Below are 22,515 nucleotides of genomic sequence, written 5' to 3'. Positions count from 1 at the left end.
TAGTGTCACTACGGAGGCAAAACCAAGAGCTCAGTGGGTGGTGGAATCCTGTGTTAATGTAAAGTGTCATAAGCAATCTCTCCAACCACTGATTTCTGTGAACTCCACATTTAATTTCTTCTTTGCAGAGTATGCAATTAAAGAATCCTGAGACTTCAGTAGTAATTTTTTTTTCCTTACGTCTGCAAATGGTGCAACTGTACTGAAACTTTTCATGGGCTCGAAGGGAAATTGTGGTTGCTAAGCTGTTCCTTCTCAGACTTTCTAGCTTTGCCTTCCTTGTCATTGAAACTACAGGAACAAAGAAGCCTTAGGCCCAAGCCATGGGCTGCAGTGACTCTCTGGAAAGTGATGATTGAGTAACACTTAAAGGGTTTTTTTAAAGGGCTATATGATAGTCCTGATGGCTTCCTTAAAAGATGCATAATTTGTAGGAATAAGAATGAAGAGAGATATTAAGGTCAAGTTACACTTTCCCCTGTTTCTAGAGTGTATGGGCATTACATTTTCAGACTATTCCTTCTGTTTTCAGTCATGTGTCTTGCTTCTCTTCTGAGCAATGACAGTCATATAGGATAGAGGCTTCTTATAAACCTGATGATTGGCTTTATCCTGAGTTCAGTTCCTTTTTCCTAACGTCATTCAACCTTTTAGTGTCTTCAAGGAATTTTTTCAGAGCCCTAAGTTTTTTTCCAGTGTGCCAGACAAGCCCTCCATTGAGTTGATCCAGTAGATAGTTAACATGTCAATGTGCAGCCCGTGGTACATTATGCAGATCTAAATCCACTCAGTGCAATAAACATGTTTTGTTGTTGTTACAGAGGGATGGGAACTCTGGAGATGCTTGCCTGAAAAGAGATGTGCTGCATGCTGGGAATCTGGGATGAGGGCAGCTGGACCACAGCCACATTCAGTAGCTGTTTTGGACTCTTTCTTCATAAGGACCTGCCATAGATTAAAACTAAAAAAACACATGATGAAAAGGAAGTGGCTCTGTTGGGAATAAATAACAACACTGTTCAGAAGATGTGCTGATCTCCCAGAAAGACCCACAGCTCTGAGCTGACATTACTGAGGGGTGATGTGGTCAGGCCTCTTTCATTAGAGCAGTTTGGGAGAGAGCAATGTTCTGCACTCAGTAGCATCAGCTCTCTGCTGACCAGAGAGCAGCAGTAGCTGTCTGGGAAAGCCAACCTCTTCTTGGAGTGGAGTGTGCTCAGAAAAGCCATTATTGGCAAAGTGAGCTGTGGTGGTGTGAGCAAGCTACTCTCTAAAAGTAGAACCAGCCACAATTGTGTTCTTGTATTAAGCCTTGTAGTTCTTTCTTTGTGTGGGAATTCATCCAGCACTGATGGTAACACACTGTGCTTGTTACCAGCTGTGCAGAATTTCAGGGTAGATGAGAAGTTGAGTAACCTCATGCCCTCCCTTAAAAAAGAGCCCTTTGGAACCTTGTGGATCACAGACTTGGCCCTCAGAATGGGTGTTACAACCCCTGGAGAGGAAAACAATATGGAATTAAAACAATTTCTGCACCTTTAGTGCTTGTTTTCAGTAACCGGTGTCAAGGGATGCTCTTTGTAAACTGGAAGCACTGAAGGTATCCTCGTTTAAGATTAACTTTGCATCTCTACTGTGAAGTAAAAAAAAAAAAACAATTCTCACAGAAGTGAAGTCAGAAGGGGGAAAACAAAGGGAAATCAGAAATTAGAAAAAAGGTGAGTGTGAGCTGATATTGAGGTTGCTGGTGAGATGCTCATGGCAGGCTGTCTATCCTCATTCTCGTTTCAGAGATGTAAAGGACTGCTCAGGCTGAACAAGTCTCTGTTGCTAGGGAAAGCCTGACCCAGCTGGGGTAGACTTGTGTTGAAAAGGCCTTAGGATTGTGAAAGGGATGTGCTGGATTGACTCAGAGCTGCCTTGGTGCTGCTTTGCCTGAGACCTTTTGGTGTTGAGAGAGCTGGGTAGTGGTGGTTGCTCCATCTTTAACTTCTGGCTAGTTGAGAGGATATTGGGACTGTGCAGTGCAGTACAGCCTTCTGATGTCATCCAAAAAAGTAAAGGGTCAAAGGCAAGGCTTAAAATGTTGAGGAGTGTGGCTTTTTCAAGAGAAACATACGTAGTTGTGTTTCTTTATAACTTCTAAATGGAGCAGCCTGGAGGAATACCAAACTTGTAATGATACCATGATGAAATTGCTTCTTGTAGGAGAGGAATCCTTCTCTTATTAAAACCAGTAAATGTGTGAGCTGTCAGTGCTGCCCACAAACACCTTGGTATTGATAGTGAATTAGCTGTGATGAATTTATGTCCAGCTGGATATAGCAAGCAGAAGTTGCAGTGTCGGGTGAATGTTGAACAGAAAGCCCTCTGCTGCTTTGTCTGTGCTAGCATGAGATTTTGCAAAAAGAAGGGAAGGGTTCCTTCCAAACACTGAGGGGCCAAGTCCTTTCAGCAGTCACTGGTGACCTGAAGTAACTGTGGATATAGGAAAAGTGAAGAGCTGCTGTGTGGAGTAAATGACTGTTTGTAAATAGATGGTGATGAGATAGCAGGTGTTTCTCAAGGTGACAAGGCAGCTCTGCATGTCAAAATGGTTTTAATGATCCAAGTGAGCTTTGGCAAATCATAGTTAAGGTCGAGAGGAATCTGCTGGATCACTGCAGTCTGTGACACAGCTTGTTTGGAGCCTGCCCAGCCTGTCCTCAGCAGTGGTGCTCTGTGTGTGTGTGTGTTCACAGCCCCAGCTCTGCTCCCAGCCAGGGCACCACTTACACAGAGACTTGCCAGGAGGCTCTGCCAGATCAAGGAGCATTAATTACTCTTGTCGTATGAACCTGTTACGTGCAATCACTTTTCCTGGTAGTTCATTGACCCCATCTCAGTTACATGAGCAGGCTTGGATCTGTCCTCTGACTAGGAACGGGCTGCAGATCGTCTGGATGACTGGGGTGTGGAGTGGGTATTTCTATTGCCTTTGGAAGTTTATATGCCCTGCAGTTTGCCTGTGGGATGCTCCCAGAAAAAAAGAGCACAACAGAACTTCTTGTTGGATACCAGGCAGAGCTCAGGACTTCTGGACTAAAGAGCTGTTTCCAGGGAGGCATTTGTGTTTGTCTGGGTACAGACTGCATTGCTCCACTTTGGTATTTTACCATACCGGGGAGTTATCTTTTAAGCAAATAAATACATTTGTCTTTAAAAAACAAATTCTGACCCTGAATTAGGTACTTGGTTTAGGCCGAGTCTCGTAAATGATAGGCAGTTTAAGGAAAGGCTTGGAAATCTGTAGGCAGCTGAATGAAAACAGCATGAATCTGACTATTGGTAATTATCCTGGGTGTTTATAATCTACCCAGAACTAGCGGGGCTGGGTCATAAACAGCTGTTGCATTTTTATGTTCTGTTAGTGAGCAAAATAAATACATAATAGTTAATTTCCAGTTCTGAATTAAATGTAAAACAAAGGCAAGTTATCCTAGTCATATTAAAAAAGTTCTCTAAACTGGAATATCCAAAACTGTTAAATGGAGTATAAATGCTCTAAAGAGCATTTTCTGTGCACTTCATTGTGTCTGACAGACCAGTTTATATTGTGAGTCCATATAAGCTTTCTCTCAAATGGCATCCAAAGAAAACACAGCACAGCCAGATGGAAATTGGAGTTGACTTTGAGCTCTGATTAATTTGTTTTTCATATAATCCTTTTCAAGGCAGAGAGAAAAACGTGAGAAAAAGATGATGTATTGTGGTATAATTAACTCTGGTGAACAATGTGAACTTAAAAGAAATTTCTTTTAAAAAATATCTAGTTTAATGGGAACTGATTTTTCCAAGTGTCAGGATGGCCCAAGATGCTAGTCCTATTTCACATTTGTGTCTCTGCAGTTCTCATTATATGTGTAAAGTTCTGTAAAACATAACTCACTAGATGAACTAATAAGTTCTTAAATCAGCAATGTCAACAGCCACTCATCTGTGATCAATTTCTAATGTGGGACCCCACTGGACTTCATCCTTTTCCGTACTTGAGGGGATGATGTTTCACAACTGAGGCAAGCGAGTGCATGCTTTTGCCATAAAGCTCTAGAAATTTCATTGATTTATAAAAGCATTAAATATCTAAAATTAAGTAACTTTTGAGCTGAAACAAACATAAAGCTAAAAGCAATATGACTTTGAAAGCCCAGCCTCAAACAGAGACATGAACAGATATATAATGCTTTAGTTAATGGTTGCTGCCATTTCTCTTACAAATTGTTCTTTAGGGTATTGTAACTCAGCTGTTTTTAAACCCATCACTCTGGAACCTTGCCTGCAAAATGTCAGCGCAAGTGCAAATTTTATTTCTTTAACAAAATAAAGGGCTTGGAGCAGTTAGGCTTTCTAAACTTTTATGGCAGGAAAATAAATTCCGCTACTTTTGCTTTGCCGTGGCAGGAGCCATACTGTTCACCTTGGCCTGCCAGCAGGCAGAGATGGAAGACAGAAGGGTTTAATGGGGGACACTGTGTGTGTTTTAACTTGCCTTTTCAAAACAAGAGAAGCCCACTGTCAGAGTGTAAATAGCCTTGGGGCAGAGGGCACAATCCCTAGGGTGGATGGAGGGTTCGTGGCTTTAGAAGATGAGTTCTGAAGTTGAAAGCAAGATGTGCTTACCAGCTCGTTAAAGGAATTTAATAAGGCTCGAGGTTGTTTTCCCTAGAGGTTCAGGGGAGAACTCCTCACTTGTTCTGCACTAACCAGTGCATCTCTTATCAGTTCTACACCTTGGAGTTCTTTAATGTTCTCCCTCTTCTATCTGGCTTCTAAAGCTGGATGGTGCCAACCCATTCATGCTTTTTCATGTTTTCCTGAAGTTCAAGCCTTGACACATATTCCAGCAGCAGAGCCCAATTTTTCTGGAATCAGTATGTACAAAAATGGAGATTTCCTGTCTCAGTGCTCATGGGGACCAAGTGTTCCTGGTGGTCCATTAGTCTTGGCGTTTATAATTTTTTTTAAGGTCTAGGGAATGAACTTTCTTGCACATAGCTACTTGAGTGCAGCAAGTCACATTTAATAGCCTTTGCTTTCAGCTTGAATCTTTACAGAAGGAAGATTAGGTAATAGTTGGTGTAGAAACATCTGTTTCCTAACAAAAATCTCGCCCTATTTTATTTTTTTATGCTGTCCCTCTAACCAGAAAGTCCTTTAGTCTTTAAAAGACTTAGAAGTCTTTAAGTCCTTGTTGGGTATTAGAGTTGCTGTGGTTGTAGCATGCTCATGCTCTGGATCCTTTGTTAGCTTAAGTTATTAGCCTTAGATAAGTGTTGTGGGATGGAAGGACTGCTTTCTATTGTCAGCGCAATTTCTGAATCTCTGGACAATTTGTCTGGGTTAGAATTTAAGTTTTTTGGCTCCAGTGCTTGTTTAGACCTTTCCCTTGTCTGAGGAAAAGATGTTTTTAAAATAATTAAGCCTAGCATGCATTAAAAGAGAACTTTTCCACAAAATTGAATTGCTTGGTGTTTATTTGAGTTTTGGGTTGCTTAAATAAATAGGCATTTTGTTTTGTTTGCTTACAAGCAGCTTAGTATCTCTAATGGGGAATCTTGTTTCTGTGTTTTCCAAAGAAGACCAGCTATGAGGGTTTTGAGGAACAACGGCTCTCTACACCCTGTAGTTCTTTGTTTTACATCCAAGTGGATTGTATGTGTCTAAATATTACACTGTTAACACACATATCTTCCAGCCCCTTTAATGTTGTTATTGTGATGTGTCTCTAATGTGGAAAAACTTAATGCATGGGTTTATTAGGGGATAATCCTTTTGGTCATTGTTTTCTTGAGAGTTCATGGAGTTCAATCTGCTGTTTTCAAGGAAAGATTCTTCACTGTGATGCTCCATGTTCTTGTAAATAAATTTATCCAGTGTTTCTTAGAACTCAAGAGACTTTTTTGTATCTTGGTGCCAAAATTAGTGAAACTTGGTTTACTGGAACATGCAACAGAAATTCAGTGCTATTAGTCCAAGCATTTTGTTTTCTTCCCAGTCACAGAGCAGGAAGTGCTGACCAGCTTTCCGTGGATTTAGTGTTGTTGCTGACCTACTGCAAGACTAGTATTCCAAGAATTAGGGCTTGTTTGGCGTGTGACCCTGGAAAGAAAGAGTGATTTGAGGCCAAAGTTGTAATTTTCTGGGAAATGCCCTCTTTGTGTGCATATGTCTTAAACGGGGTGGGGAGTGAATTAGTAATGTGATGACCAGTGGATCACTTTGTGTTTTACCTGACTGGTTTGAAGTGAAATGGCTCAAACCGTGCTCTGGACACACATTCATGATGTAATTTGAAGCAGAATGTGTAAATGCATTTGGTTTATCTTTGTATTCCTCAGTGTAATGCAGCTCTTGTCATCAGCAGTAATAAGCCAATGTTTCTCGGTGTGCTGTAGAGTATAGGGAGAGCTGCCATCCCCGTGCTGCTCCTGGTAGTGCTTAGTGTGATAGGTTAAATGAAATGAAGGTTCCATGTAGGCGTAAATCAAGCACTCATTTTCAGCCTAATTAAAAGTTAGAAATCTTACGGCCATCAGAATATCCCTCTTGCGTTCCAGTTTCAAAAGGATTAGGAACGTTATTTACTAACTTTTCTTCCTCCTTTTGCGTTTCAGTTTGCGGGCCAAACGTCGACATTCGCAATGACATCCATGAGCTGAAGCGCCTGGAGAACTGCACGGTGATCGAGGGCTTCCTGCAGATCCTGCTCATCTCCAAAGCGGAGGATTACCGCAACTTCCGCTTCCCAAAGCTCACTGTCATCACTGACTACTTGCTGCTGTTCCGTGTGGCAGGCTTGGAAAGCCTCAGTGATCTCTTCCCCAACCTCACAGTCATTCGTGGCAGGAACCTCTTCTACAACTATGCCTTGGTCATCTTTGAAATGACGAATCTTAAAGAGATCGGGCTTCACAACTTGAGGAACATCACCCGCGGGGCCATCCGGATCGAGAAGAACTCTGACCTGTGTTACCTCTCCACAGTGGACTGGTCTCTCATCCTAGATGCAGTGTCCAACAACTACATCGTTGGGAATAAACCTCCAAAGGAATGTGGGGACTTGTGTCCGGGAACAATGGAAGAGAAGCCATTGTGTGAGAAGACATCTATTAACAATGAGTACAACTACCGCTGCTGGACCACCAACCACTGCCAGAAAAGTAAGATTTAAGGGGAGACCCTGTTTTTGTTACCTCTTTTGAAGTAAACGTTTAGTTTTGTGGTTTTATTTTAAGCTCTTCAGCAACTGAAACTTTTATTCCAGTTGTGTATAGTTTGCATGAGTTACCCAGTTGCCACACAAATAGATTCTTCCACTATCAGTAACGGTTTGTCTCACTTAAGTTAAAAATTAAAAGAGAAAATAACAAATCAGCAACTGTAAAACAAACCCCAACAAACTTCCTAGGTCACTTCCTCGTGGAGAAGGTGGAAAGTGTAAGTATGGAACCAATGCCATTGTAGCAGAGCTGGAGACAGCTTTACCTGCCTTGAGGACTTTGGCAGGAGGTGGCCATCGAGTGCCATCTCCTCCTGCTGAAGTGACATTCCGTTTGTGCCAGAGCTGCTGCAGTGCGTGCTGAAGCTGTTAACTGGACTTTGTTTTTTGCTTCTCTTGGCATGCGCCTCCAGACATTCCTGTGATGGTAAATCCTGTACCTAAGGACTTGTTTACTGACATTAGTTTTCACAGTACAGTCTGTAGAGTCAAAGAGTCCATGAATATCTTGACTCCCAGTGAAGTTACTCTTGCCTGTTTTGTTCTTATCTGGCAGGTTTATGTCTTCCTGATAGCAAGTATTAGCAAAAACAAAACCTGATCTCTTCTCACTTTTTAAAAATAGAGTAAACAAACTCATAGTTTACTCAGATAACATGATTACATGGCAGGCTTTTTGAGTTCATCCTGTAACTTTAGGAAAGCTGAGCCCTGCAGTATCAGTAGGGCTTAATTACAAAGTAGCCACTGGGAGGAACAGTTCCTAAATTCCACATGCAGTCTTGACCAAAGCTGCCATAATGATAGGAAACGCCACAGTGTGCGAGAAATCAGGGCTATATTCAGGTTACCTTCATCTGGAGATGTTGTGTTTTTCTGAAGTGGCTTGTCAGTTGCTTGTGGAGTCCTCCTGTTCAATTAGAACTGCAATTAAAGTAGCTCGTGGGGCAGTTTCAGTCAACACATGCCAAAAATACCTCTGCAAAAAGGCATTTGGAGTATGTGCTTTTATCAATACTTACAGGAAATAAAGTTCGTTATTTTAAACAAAGCAAAGAAACCCCCTCAGCCTGTTACTGGGAGACTTTGTGCTTTGCTCAGGGTAAGGGGAGTGTTTCTATGAGTCCTGCAGGTCAAATTTATGTCTTCATTAACAGAGTGTAACTCTGTTGTCTACAGAGGGTGACCAAGGTGACTCCTGTGCAACCTCATTGCCCTCGGTGGTTTGAATGGATGTAACGAGAGTGTGTTTAATGAGATATAATGACTTGCTTTCTGTTGAGTGCTTTGTCTGTTTGGAGTAGACAAAAGTAACGTGCAAAAACCCTTTTTTTGGCATCTGAGTGACTGTTAAAATAATTTGGATCCCAAATATACATGAGAAGAAACTTGTTTAAATAAAATGAGGTCATAGTTAGACTGTGATAGCAGGACTTTGAAGGCAAGGATGTAGGTAATGGAGTTTTTTTCCATATATGCTTTCATCTCCTTTCATGGGAGATTGTGAAGAAGAAAGCAAGTATTGGAAAAGAGCCTTGAAAGGCTCGTTAAGAGCATTACAGTGTGGAAAAACAATTTGGTTTAGAGTATCTTAGGATGTACGGCATATAAAGAAATTACCAAGTTCTAATCAATAAGCAGAGTGAGAAATTTATACCTCTTCTAATCTGTTTGTTGTGATAAGCCACAGACTTGAAGGAAGATGACTTTAAATTTGTTGGCCATTCATGTAAAAAGAAAACAACCCCTAAGTACTCCTGTTCTGAAGAAAAACAAGGGAGCTATAAAAGTGCAGTTGTTCCAAAGGAAGCTTTTTGTCTCCCCTGCTAGATTGCTTGGGCACTTTGGCAATGAACTCCTGATCAGGAGAGGACTCTTGCAGTACAGAATCACACAAGACATGAAAAAGAACAGAAGAAAGGATTTTCAGTTACTGAGTGGTTCAGTTGGAGTTTTCCTACTGGTTGAGATATGACACCTATGTTATTTTCCAGGGAATATTTTTCTAGTGCAGTATCTAATTTAACCCTGACATTCTCCTTGTGCGTCACAGTAATGTCAAGCTGAAAATGCTCTCTATCATTCAGGGTTCCTTTGTGCCTTTTTATTTTTCTTTGCTCTGGCTCTGTGGAGGAGTGTGTATTAAATCTCTCTTGTCCTTGTTTAGTTTTTACGCTGAAAGATCTGAAGTTGGTGGGTAAATGTTGTGTGGGAACACTTGGTACTTTAAGTAGCCTGGCTTCTGTTTAGTTTTGCCATTGAGTGGAAGTTGTTTTTTTCCTTCTTTTTCTTGCCCACAAACAAAGGAAGAAGCTTGTGCTTCCTTCAATATAACTTGTGCAGGAACAATGCTGAGGGAGGAGGGAGGGAAGGATATGCTGTGTCTGACTTGGAATAATCCATGGACACTACTATAAAAGAGCAAGCTACAAAGAAACTGTAACTTCTAAATTTTTCTGGGTATTTTTAAGGTTCAGTGTAAAGCGTCAGCAGCTCTCCTGCCAGTTTGGTTGCCCTGGTTTCTGTGTAGTGTACATTCCTTTACCTTCGAGTGCCCCAAGGCAGCAGCAGTACTAGTTTGCTCTCTTTGGAGCTGCAGCATGTTGTGTTGGGCTTGGCAGGCTCTCTTCTCTCCGACTTGCACCTACTTTTATGTTGGTGTATTAAATGCCAGCTGTGCCTCGCTGGGGTTGCAAGGCCACATAGAAGAATCCCTGAAGATAAAAGGAGAGTACTGAAGTTGTTTGTTTGCATCAGTGCTTTGGGGCACAGGTAGAGATGGGAAAGATAAAAACTGAGTGTCCAGACATACAAATGAGACTATGGCCTTTTATGTTTTTCTTTTTTTTTTTCTGGCAGTTGTGACTGCTGGAAAGGTTTATGGAAGCTGCCTGCATCTCACTCAGCAACTGATGTGAGAACCAGAAAAACTGTTCCTGCTGTACCCCTTGCAAGACTTGTGTCTGATGACACACTAGCTCTGCCAGTCCAGTGGTCTGCTGTAAAGAAAACTTTGGTTGTTTTCTGTATTCCTCTTGCTGATGATTAACTTTTGAGGTCTGCTGCCTTAGTCACTAGGCCTTTCCAAGCCTGCAGAAACCAAATGAAAATTACACCCTTGAAAGCCTGCCTGGAAGTTCAGGATCCCTTGTCTACCATAACCTTTGTGTTCTTTTTCAAGCAAGTCCAGCTAATGCTTCCTAAGACACTTTTGCTATTGCTTGGGTTGTAAGAAATGAACTGGGCAAACTATTTGGGAAAGCAATAGCAAAACTAGCAGTGATCTGTATATAAGACCTGTGGTGCCCTGTTGGGTTTTTCCCCTATCTTAATTATTTGTCTTCTTTCCCTCAGTTAAGCTGGAGGTGCTCAGTGTCAAATACTTGCTGAAACTTTGCCTACTCAGAAAAGGCAATGGGTCTGGTTATGGGGGAGACAGGCTGTCACCTCTGTGAGGAAAGGGGTGTTGGCTTCAGCTGCTGCTTCTGTGGGTCAGGATGAGAGCACTGTCTGGGTCCCCCCCGTGGGAGAGAGCAGATTGGAGCTCCCACATTTCCCCAAGGGGGTGGAATAGCCATGCTTCCCATGAAAACAGTGACGGGGAGTATCTGAAGTGTGTGGGGAGCTTTAAGATTAGAGTTCAGGCATTAAAAAAAAATATGTAAGCTGTTGTTGTAGAGAGGACATGGATGAGGGCTGTAAGCATTAAGCACTTGGTTCAAGAGATGAATTTGACATGAAACAATAGCTCATATAGACCTCACTGCACAAACAGGAGAAAACTTTGAGCTTCTGAATGTGTGAAACTGAGGACCATGGAAAAGGCATGTGAGGATTTGGAGGCCGATGAAGCAGATGGCAGCTAAGCACAAAATGTTTTTAATGAAAATGTATCCTTATTCATTTTTGAATTAGTTTGACAATGGCCCGAGAAGATACAGTGTATGAGGAGCAGGAGGGAGAGAATGACAGTGAGTGGGAAGAGTGGTCCATATGTGCCTTCTACTAAAATGTTTAAACATATGGAGACAGTAACATGATGTATTCTCACAAATATTCGGAATCTGCTCCTGTTTGTTTACACGGAGCTCAGAAGATAATGCAGTTGAGTGGTGTCGTTTGACATGGCTCCATTGACTTGTGCAGTGCTTACAGTGTGCACCAGCTGGGAATCTGCTCCCTGTTGATTCAGCAGAGTAGTGCTGAAAAACATGTGCTGCATTTTTTTTCTCCCCCTCCTTTCTGTCCTTGTCTTCCCCTCTCTGAGGAGTATTCACTGTATTCCTCTGTCCTTTAGAAATGGTGAACATACATGAACTGTGTAGGCAGCAAGAGAGGGGAAGAAATTGGGAGCCAGAGATGATTAATCAAATTATTCTTATTTTTCTTAAAATTATGTTTGCATGCTTATCTTTTTTTTTTCTATTTGCTGTGCCTTCCCCCCCTTAAACACTGAAATATAGTAGATATTGTATATGTCAGCAGAGGACAACATGCTTTTAAGTTTTACTCTTTCAGCAAGCAAATTAGATGTGGTATGATGTTAAGTGCTGGTCTATGTAACACTAATCCTACCTTTGTTGGTTTTAAAAAAAATTAGGTGTCATATAAACCTGACCATATTTTGAAATGGACAGGTTGTTTGTTGGTTGTGTTTGGTTGGTATGCAAACTCTCCAGCAAATAAACATCTTCTGAAAGCAATAAACAGACAAAAAAGATAATTGTACAAGGCACAGTTGGTGTCACTGAGTTAGAAAAATCTGGAGTACGTTAAAAAAAATTTGTTAGTGTTTTCCTTCTGAATGAAGTTTTTTGCTGACTTTTGCTCCCCTCCTGAGAAGTTTGCTCTCCAGCCAGAGGTTTCCCAGAATTTTTATTATGGCTGTGAGAGCATATTTAATTAGTAAGCTGGAATGGCCGCAGAGCAGTTTAGGCCAATCTGCAGTTAATTACTGTAGCAGTGGTTTATATTCTGAGAAAAGGGCTAAAATTAAACAAATGTATACTTGCCGTTTTCCTTTGTTCTGTTATAACTTGGCATAACCTGGGAAGAATCTTGCAGCCTGCACTAGCCATCTAAAACTGTGTGATAATGTTAAGTATTCATCATGGCTTCCTAGTTTCTTTTGGCACAAGGATTTGTAGAGGACTGTTTGTTTTGAGAGGTCTTTAAACTTGGGAGTTTTATTTTCCAGTATGAAAAGATGATGCAGTGAGCTCAGTCCAGCGCTTTGCTACGTGTTCCAAAAAAAAAAAAAAGAAAGTAACTAACTTTTAAAAATACTTTGAAAAGATTTAGAACTTCCCCCCTCATTTTGGAATAAAGAATTAAAAAAGTTTGAAGGTTTTGGAAATACCCTGTGTCTTTTCTACTCACATTTACACGCACATTGATCTTCTGAAGACATCACATTTACACTTGCTTCAACTTGCTTTATCTTTGTCAGTCCAGAGGTGTGTTTAGGGTCACCAGGTGATGTGCAGCTGCATTTAAGTGGCCATCCATGCTATAGGAGAAATTTATTTTTCTTTGTGTTGTTTGAGATGGGAAGGGGTAATCCATGTGCTGTAGAATGAGACAGTAAATGAAGCCATATTTCAGTGGCACTACAATTTGTTTTGGTGGTGAGGTGATTAAATATATGTGCCCAGTTACTCTGAGTAGTACAAACTGTTTTGCACAGAGACCATTCTAATGGATTTACTTGAATTATCTTGTGCCAAGAAACTGTTTCACTGTCAGAAAAAAACCCTGTAGAAGTGTAGTTGGGAGGTCACTGATAGGAAATAGTAATTCCTTGGTTTTCTGGGTTTTGTGTGTGTGTTCATTCCTCAGCTGAGTTTCTCGGATGCTGTGTGGTAAAGGCTGGGGAAGAAGAGTGCCAGTTCTTCCTTACAGGAAGATACAAAAGCATCACCAGGTTGCATGCTGTGTGCCTGACAACCTTCTAATGGGGAGTGCTTGAAAAGAAGTCCTGGTCTAACCTCAGGTTCTGTGGAAGCTCGTGGGAGAAGGGAATGACTGCAGCCCAAGTGGCCTGAGGCTGTGGAGCAGAGGGGGAGAGAGAAATGATGGCTGCAGTCACATTCAGTGGGGATTTCTAGGATGATGTTTGTTTATTTTGAACTTAAAATAAGAAGAATAAAAGGAAGTGCTTTAAAACTTCAGTCACATCCTAAATTTACTTTTAGAGGTACTGTGTGTGTTAGTGATGCTTCAGAAATTTGGTAATCTGGTGCTAGCTAGGGTTGGAAATGGAATGCTTTTTGTTTTTCTTGCAGCACTTTGCTCTTCTTAATAGTTTTGATCCTGGAGCAGACTGAGAGTGATGCCCTGTTTTGAGAATTTTTTGGTTTACTTTCCTGTCCAGCATTGCCATGTTAAATCCATGCAATTAAATACAAATCTAAACTTGAACCAACTTTCATTAATGTGCTTAATGTGGATTTCCAGGCTCCATTGATATATATTAGACAAATGTTTGTTAATAGAATAGACAATTGTATTGGATAGCTAATTAGATGTAATGTAAGGCTTTAATTTTATGATGCATTTGCAAAACAACTGGGAGCTGGGAACAGCTAGCAGTGTTATAGGGAAAATGTCAGGGAAATGTCAAGTGTAAAACTAAAAGAAAGCTGTATTTTTGCTGTGTTCTTGCAGATGTCACAGGGACATGGCAAACTCAGTCTGGCTTAGCATTTTCTGCAGTTCTCTGTGGCTCTTATCCATGCAATGAGTCCAGCTTGGAGTGGGTTGTGAGTTTTTCTAGGGATTTCAGTTTTGGCAGGTATTGCTTGTATAGATGTCAGACAAGGGGTGAACTTGAGCTGCAGTCTTCTTATCTTGGTGGGGGGCCCTAAAGTGATCTGTCCTCCACCTGTCCAGTTGTCCCATTTTCATGGAATGTATAGAAATACATCTTTTGTGATGACTAATCTGCAATTAAATTTGAAATGGACTGAAGCAAAGGGAAACTTAGGTTCAATCCTGGATAGGATTGGTGTTCTCTAAAAATTTTGCATAGGAGGAGCAATTTTCCTATTTTTCTTTCCCAAACACTCGTGAATGTAGGAATTAATTGTCCCTAAGTGTTTTCATAAATTGTTTTTATGTGGCAAACAAGTTTTTCAGTGTTTAACAGTCCTGAAGAAGCCTTTGTTTAGCCTTTTTCCCCACTAATAGTGGGATTTCCTTCTCCAGTCTGTCTATGAGAATTAACTTCTAATAAAAAGATGCTCAGATAATGATATGTTAATACAGATTGTTGAACTGCCTTTTTCTTCTGAGGTGAACTCAGCCTGGTTCAGTTGTCGACTGTCTCTTCCTCCCCCTCCTTTCGAGCGTTGGGAATGGAATGTGCATGTGCTATCAGGCGAGCGCTAAAAATGATTTAGCAACGAGTTTGCCCACCATAAAATGGGGAGAGTCTGAGGTGCCCCGGAGCCTGGCTTTTTAAAGCTGGAAACTGTGTGCCATTCTCTCCGTATTTTTTTGTTTACTGTTTCTTGCTGGGCAAAGGGAATGTGTAGTTACCTGCCCAAAGCACAGTTCTGTATGCCCGGGCTAATTATTAAATGTATTTGTGTAGCCCTTGACAGTGTAGGCGAGAATGAGTTCAGCACATGACTCTTGGGAAAGGCTGGTGGTTTTTTTTTGGAATTTGGTTGCTCAGAGGGACTTGAGGGGCAACTCAAAAGTTCTCAGTTGTTGCTAGTTAAAGTTCAACTTATGCTCTTAGGTGGATCAAACTTCTACTTTGTACACCAAGTGTGACCCTCCTGATGTGTTTTTTCCTGGTTGCAACATATTGGGTTTATAGGCACTGAACTGTTCCCCCGTTAATGAACGCTGCTCCATGGCTGTCCAGGCTCATCTGCCCCCATTAATGGCTTCTCTTTTCAATCAAATATGGGGTCAATTTGTCTTAATTTGGTTTTTTAAATTATTTTTTCCAGTTGATGTGCTAGGGTTATAGATGGATGATTAAAGGTTATGGTTTTGGGAAATGATGCCATTTAGGAAGCATGTTTGAAGTGTTGGGCGCGCAGAGAAAGTCTTTTATATCAACGCAGACCTTGGGAGGAGGAGATGTTTTTCTATGTATAGAAACTTCCCGTATAGGATAGCAAGGGAAGGTTGCAGGGGGGTTGCCTGTCTCTTTAAGTGGGTTTATAATTGGCTAGGAATTTTTGTCAGCTTAGTCACTGCAGCATTCAGCGGATGAGGGAAAAAAACCACAGGCCCCAACCGTTAGGGCCGTGGATAGGCTCTGTCATCCCAAAGGAATGCATGTGAACAAAACACTTTGTGCGGTGCAACCGTTGGCCTAAACAGTATTGCATTCTTAAAGCAGGCTCTGAGTCACATGGAGCAGATGGATTGTTTCACTAAAATGGAAGTTATGTATCACTGAATGCTCTGATCGAGCTTTCAAGTGTGGTTCCAATAGGTCAGGGTGATGAAGGGGTGTAAAGGAAAAAAAAAATAAAATTCAGCTCCTTCTTGTGTGGTTGAAATAGTTTCTGTGGTGTTGAAAAGGTAAGAAAAGTGTTTCACTTTGTTAATTACTGGGCTGGCGCGCCGGCCTCAAAAGTTTCTCCTTCGATTTCAGACAAGCGTGGTCTTAATTCTGAGGCACTTTCTTTTCATGCTACCCAAACTAATCCAAAGAAACCCCTGTTTTGAGGGGGACAAAGAGAGGAGAAAACCCTGCTCTAAGCCCCAAACCTGTTGGCTCCTCTCCTGATGCACCCAGCTGCTCTGCTCTTCCCCTCCCTGCCAGCCTTTTGCCCCAAACTCTTTCTTGAAGCTGTTCTCTCCAGAGCCTGGAGTATACTGATCAGTGATGGAGTAGCTCTGTCTCTGAGGATGCCCTATCCCTTTATTTGGTTTTATCTCTTCGCTTTGAGGGATTTGAAAGGATCTGATAGGAGCTCCAGTCTCCAGCCTTCAAAGCGTGCAGGGGAGGAGCTGTGACTTCTGGCTAAACAAATTCAGAGCTGTCAAGTGGGGTGTTTTTTCTATTTTCTTCCCTTCCCATTTTGTGCGGAATCCTCCTTCAAGAGTGCTCTAGGATTTAGAGGAAAACCCAGCCTCCAGTTGGTCGATATTGACAACTGCTGTCATTTGGCAGGCTGGCAGTGGTAGGAGTACAGCAAGTTTGGAGGTCTTAATCCAGTTATCACGAAGGCAGGTGTTTCGGAATTAGTGCCTCCCTGTGTTGTATTAATTGAATCTTAAATCATTACAGCACAAAGGGGAAACATTGACTAAATTCCCTTCCATCTCTGGAGCTTTCCTCATGAAGGCAGCCCATGAATAAGAACTCTTTCTTAGAGAAGCTGGTTTACTTTGAGTGCCTGTGAAGGCTGTTTGGCAGAATCAGAATTGACTGGTCCACGTGAAGCGCTACATGCAGAACCGAAATTGCAGTGAGTCACTGTCTGCTCTGTCTTTTGTGATCTGAGAGTCTGGGATAAAGTACTGCAGTGGGTGTTACAGATAAAACCAGTATGCAAATCCCTAATTCAGAGATGAAGCCTTCTTCCTCTTCTGCTCACTGCAGTTGTTTGTCTGTGTGCATCCATTTCTCTTCTGCAGAAAAGAAATTAAAATAATCAGTAATACCTTGCACCAGGAGATGAAGAGAGTGGTGGCAAGGAAAATAAATTCCGCTTCCAGCCAACCAGCTGTAGAGAGATCTTAAATTCAAGGGCTGCTGTAGGATCAAGTGGTTTATAGGAGAAATAAGTAATTGGAATTCATCATACAGATGAAAAAAATCGGTGTTCCTACGCAAAAATTTTATTATTTTCTACCCTTAGGATGCTGCTTTGAATGGTTAGAGTTATCTGCACCTGTCAGATGATCTTTTTAGGAGAAAGGTATGAGCGAGTGAGAGGGCATTTTTGGAGTGGAGAATGCACTGGAAATCTTTCAGCATGACTGTGGGAGGCCTCTGAAGTCTGTGGTGACCACAGGTCCCAGCTCCAGCTTCTTGCCTGGTCTAAAAGGAACATTTTGCTCTGTGAACCAGCGTTGCTGTTTTAATCATGGCACTGTGTTAAGGGTACTCAGATCAGTGTGCTGTACCTGTCCTGTGCTGTTCATGCTCTGGATTCTGGGTACAATGTCCATATGCTTTCCAGTAGATAAATTCAACATCGTGTGTGTAGTACCTGAAAACTTCAAGCTGTGAAGCTCTCTTGGTTTTCTTGTCTACTTATTAAATATTTATTGAAATGGTAGCTGGCCTGGGATGAGGGAGGAGGAGGAAATGTTGTTCAACAACACAGGGCTCACCTGTTACCATAAATGGTGCAAAGCTCTGTTTACATTAAGTGTGCTGTAATGGGGTTACTTCAAGGAAATTGCATAGCAAGAAGCAAAAACATTTGCTTTTCTGTGCATGCTGAGTGGGCTGCATGATCTGACCTGTACGTGAGGGTGCTGCCTGGACAAAGAATGTCATGAGCAAGTGGACAGCTATTTTGCAATGTTATCCTACTCATTCTTCTAGTATCCAGGAGACACTGGAATTGGTGTGAATAACTGTGCCATGCCTGGTTAAACATGATGCCCTAAAGAAGGAGTTAAAAACACCCTGAAAGGATGACATTCCACCCCTGAATCTTACAGCAAAGGGAAAGGAGGTTCCCACAACAGCAGCACGTGTGGCAGTAACTTGCCTGGGTTCTTGCAAGCTGTCTTTCTTCTCAAACCTCTGATTCTCTGTTCTCCTTTCCAACATGTGTTTGGGAAACTGGGAGCCTTCCCGTTGCCTGCCTGGCCCTTATCTCTGTTCTCTGCAGCAGCACAGAAATGATGTGCCTGTCCAGTTCATTCTGCTGCTTGGTAAACTAATGAGCAGAGGCCCTGCAGCTGCCAGGAGGAATTCCTTTCCAGCAGTTTTGCGAGAAAAGTCAGCAGGATTAGGGCCTGGTTCAAACTTGATTGTTCAGCATATCTGCTATGCAAACCATTTGGGTGAGGGAGAGAGCAACCAGAGTGGCGACCAACTTTGCTTGAGGCAGAAACAAACTGTGGGAACAAGGAGGAGACTGTCTTGTTCTTTATAAACCATAGTCTGCTTAGAGCATTTTGGTGTGCTTGAATACAGACATATATATATGTATATATATATATGTATTTTTTCTTCTCTGCAGCAACACCCTGAGTTAGTGTCTGTCCTGGCTTAGAGGAAACAATTATTTCAAAAGCCTTTCTTAATAGCTTTCTTAATCGCCTTTTGAGCTTCTCTCATGTTTTGCTGCTTGGATGTGCCTGCTCGTGCCAGATCGTGCACTGGATCTCACAGTTCTGGAGCACCTACTTAGTTATCTATCTAGGCAGGGAGTATTGGGGCGCCTCCCAAGTATTTAAAAATAGAAATAAACATCTCATGCTTACTCTTCCTTCCTTGATTAAATTTATAGGGTTTGTGCTGGCCTTGTTTTGCGTTGTGTGGGTGAGTGGGTGTGTCTTGTGGATGAAAAATTAATTGCGAGAGAGCTGGAATATGTTTGGGAATATGTTTGTCCCTCAGTTTGGAAGCTGGTCTTTGGTCATTTTGCTTTCTGGAGTCAGTTTACATGAAGGTTCAGCTTTCTGTGCTTTAAAGTTTATTTTGGTGGGGTTTTTTTGGTTCTCAGTGACGATCTAGTGAAATGCTGCTGCAATGGGAGGCTGCACTCCCAGCAGTGAGAGGTGATCTCTTGGGTAGCTTGAGCCATTTCCATGGAGCATTGAAGTATCTGGAGAGAGACCTTGAGCTGTATCACCTGGAATTGCAGGTACAGAAGGTCGATTTTGTCATTGTACTGTTGGCAAGACAGTCTGGAAACAGGAACTTTCTAGGATATGATAGCTGAAGTGTAGTAACTGCAATACCAACAGAGGAAGAGTCTAGAAGTGTGATTATAGCAATGTGTTCCTGAGTAGAATTATGTGAAGGAGGTATTCAACTCTCTTTTAATTTACTTGTTAAGTGCTTTGTTGCACTAGTAATTTCTTTTTCCATTCTTGTGAAGCAGGTGTGGGTTAACCTGCCCACATGCTGGAGTAATAAACACTTAGTGTTGTATGTAATACATGGAAAATAAGATTAGCAGAAATAATAAAAACACAGTGTTTGTGCTGCTGCAGATGTGAGAGCTGAAGGGACAGCCAGGGGCAAGTGATGAACCAGTTAAACAGGGACCAGGAACTCTGGTTTAGCAAGCCCTTCTCTTCTGAGCACAAACATGGATACAAGTTACACTCTGATTGCAAACTTGTTTGTTTGCCTTTGCCTCCCTGCTCTCTGAGCCAAGCTGCCTTAATTATACAAGGGAATTGCTTCTCAAAACGACTTCCAGATAAATCATTATCTGTACTTGAATGACTCTTACATCTGTAGCAGTCTTGTCTCCAGGTGAGGAAAGTATTCCTGAGGGTCTGTTCTAAGTGCATTTCCTTTGGAAGGCTCCTCTTGACATGCTTTAGTCTGTTTCCTCACTACCTGTTGTGTAGGACTAGGCAAGAAAATAGTAATTGTAGAGAAGAATATTCTGGGCCAGATGGTTTCCTTTGTAGCATGGAGTATAGAGGGCTGCTTGATTTCTTATATCTTTTATTTCTGCTACTCTGGGCTGTGCCTTGAGTGGAAAATCTCTTTGCTAGCTTGAGACACAGTGGTGCAGGTATCAGCAGCTTCAGGTAAAGCCTAGACTGGGGTGTGTTTTAGAGGCCTGTCCTCATCAAGTGAACTTTAATTAAGGAAGCATCTCATATTCTACTCTCTGGACGTTCTGCCAAAATGGGTTTGCAAACCAGGGCTTCTAAATGAATGCTGGGTGTTTCTCTGTGAATGCATCACTCTCCATTCTAAGACAATATGGATAAAATAAAGCACCCTCCAATTTATAGGAAGGATTTTTGTATATATCAGCTTTCTGTCCCTGGCAGAACTGCTGCAGCCTTGCCACTGATTTCTTATCTTGTTCCCTGCTCCTTATGTCATGAGTGTGTTTTTTCCTATGAAGCACTGGCGTCATACTCTAACATAATATTTGGATTCTCATTTTAACAATTGACATGGGTTATCAACATTTTCTGTGAATGAAAAAGAAAAAAAGGTGAAATTTGGTTTGTCGGTGACATACCCTGATTAACAGATTTTATTTCTCTTAAGAAGTGTTCTGGTCCACAGCTCCCTGGTGGGTGGTCTGACAAATCAAATGTCAGGTGCCTGAAACCAGTAGTCCTATTTGAAAATCTAGGCCAGAGGACTTTGCCAAGTGTAAACATTGTCTCATGGTGTGAAAAACAACCAAACAATTTTGGTTCATTAATATAATTTACTTGAAGACAGACAATGCACTTGACATGGCTGTTTATACCCAGGCTTTTATGCCATTCATATATCTGATGGGTTTTTAAATTGGTTGGTTTAGAGCAGGCCAACCAGAAGTGGCTTTTATAATCCATAGTAGTAATTTCTAGATTCTGCAATTACACTGGATTTATTTATTTAAGCAGACACCTTATAATTAATCTTCTAGTTGGCTTTGACAGCAGTTTCGCTGGGTCTTTCCATTGCTTTTTTTCCTTTTTTCAAAGCCTGGAAGTCAGAGAGCTTTTGATTATTGCAGCTATTTCTGTAGGTAGCTAGAAAAAAACCCCCAGCTTAGCTGTGGAATTGGCTTCCATTCCACTCCTTTTGGAGCCAGTGGTGGGCACTCCTTGTGATTTCACTGTGCTTCATGGCAGAAGCTCCAAGCCCAGCATCTGCCTCTTGCTGGCTGCCCTGGAAGCACAGAGAGGTGGGGAAGGTGCTGCAGGTGTGTCCCAGCCTGGGGAAGTGTCCTTTCCTGGACAACCAGCCTGGCTGGGGACAGAGCAGCACCTGGGCTGTGTCTGTCTCGTGCTCCATGCACAAAGAGCAGGTGGAAGTGCCGGGCTGTTGCTGTGTCTCTTCCTGTGTGTGAATCCCTTTGAATTTTGTGGGCTTTTTTTTTTTTTTCCATTTTTTTTTTCTCAGAGCAGTTCCACCCCACGTGGGTCACGTGGCTCTAATTGAGCTGGTGGAATCTCCACAGTCCTGTGGGTTCCCCAGGGTTTGTTGTTGTCAGACCTCATTTTACCCCCCACACCCTTCATCCTCTTTTGTTACTCCATCAGTTTTGGGAATGTCGGAATAGTGTTTATTACTTTTATTGTTTGGGTGGGAAAATGGCCATGGAGCTTTGATTGTTTTATGGTAAGAGAGAGGCCTTGTGAGACCCCAGGCACTTTGTTGTTTTTGGGTTTTGTTTTTTTTTATTTAACCCCAACAAGGAGTGCAGAAAAGTAACCAGTAATTTAATTGTAAGTGAAGAATTTCTTGCTGGTTGTAGCCTAGGGACATGTTTTATTTGAATCCAAAAATCAACCAGAAAATAAATTTAATTACTTTCTAATATGTCTTGTTAAAGCATGGATCAGTCTGTGCTGCAAATGAGCTTTGGAGGTTCTGGTGAGAGAGAATGCAGACTCCAGTTTTGCTGGTATATTAAATGCTGGATGTCAGCATTTCTCTGATAACAATGTTGTTGAGAACTGCTCTGGCACACCAGATTCCCCTGCATGCCTGTAGCTTGCTGGGGAAGTAAACTCAGGACTTCAGCTTTTGTCATGCTCCATTTAGAAAGTTTGGATTTCAGAAGGGGGAAAATAATGCTGCCTGCTTTTAGCATCTAAAACAAAATAGTAGAAAGCTGGAGCAACTGATTTTGAAGCTTGTGAAAGAAATCTTACATATCTTCAAAGAATAACTTAGTTTTATCTTGTATCTTTCAAAAGCTCAATCATCAGATCATTGGTATTATTAAAATATCAACAGACAAATGATGAATGTCTTCCCTTGCCTTGCTGTATTTTTATTGGGTTGTTTAATTTGGATTTGTTCTTTTTTTTAAGATACTTTTCTGCAAGACAAAGCCATTTCTCCCAGCACATTTGACATGTATTAAATATATTAGTTTTAGGAAGATGCTGAGCAGTGCTTCTTATGCCCTGTATTCATTCTCCTTTTCCTGTGGGCAAAGAGAAGAAGCATTTAATTATTTACTGTGTTCCAAACAGTTTGAAAATAAATGTTTGTAGACACTTTGTGTCTTTGTCAATTTACATGCTAAACACTGTTGATAATGATGGGAAACATGTCAGCTGAATGTTTCCTGTGTACAGAAATGTATGTGGTTATGGGTTTAAAATTGTCCTGACTGACCCTA

The 22,515-nt window shown here is 41.6% G+C and overlaps 1 protein-coding gene across 2 annotated transcripts in view; it reads left to right on the top strand.

Annotated features, from left to right (window-relative positions):
* Positions 1-22,515, top strand: part of IGF1R (insulin like growth factor 1 receptor) — a 171,798-nt gene that overhangs the window by 23,803 nt on the left and 125,480 nt on the right. For both annotated transcript variants that reach the window (XM_059858610.1, XM_059858609.1), the window contains exon 2: positions 6,654-7,199. In XM_059858610.1, coding sequence (XP_059714593.1) covers positions 6,654-7,199 — 546 coding nt within the window. The remainder of the gene's footprint in view (positions 1-6,653; positions 7,200-22,515) is intronic.

The sequence above is a fragment of the Haemorhous mexicanus genome, chromosome 13, assembly GCF_027477595.1.
Source record: "Haemorhous mexicanus isolate bHaeMex1 chromosome 13, bHaeMex1.pri, whole genome shotgun sequence".
Lineage (NCBI taxonomy): Eukaryota > Metazoa > Chordata > Aves > Passeriformes > Fringillidae > Haemorhous > Haemorhous mexicanus.
Note: the sequence above shows the minus strand (reverse complement) of the source record. Positions and strands in the feature narration are given on the sequence as shown.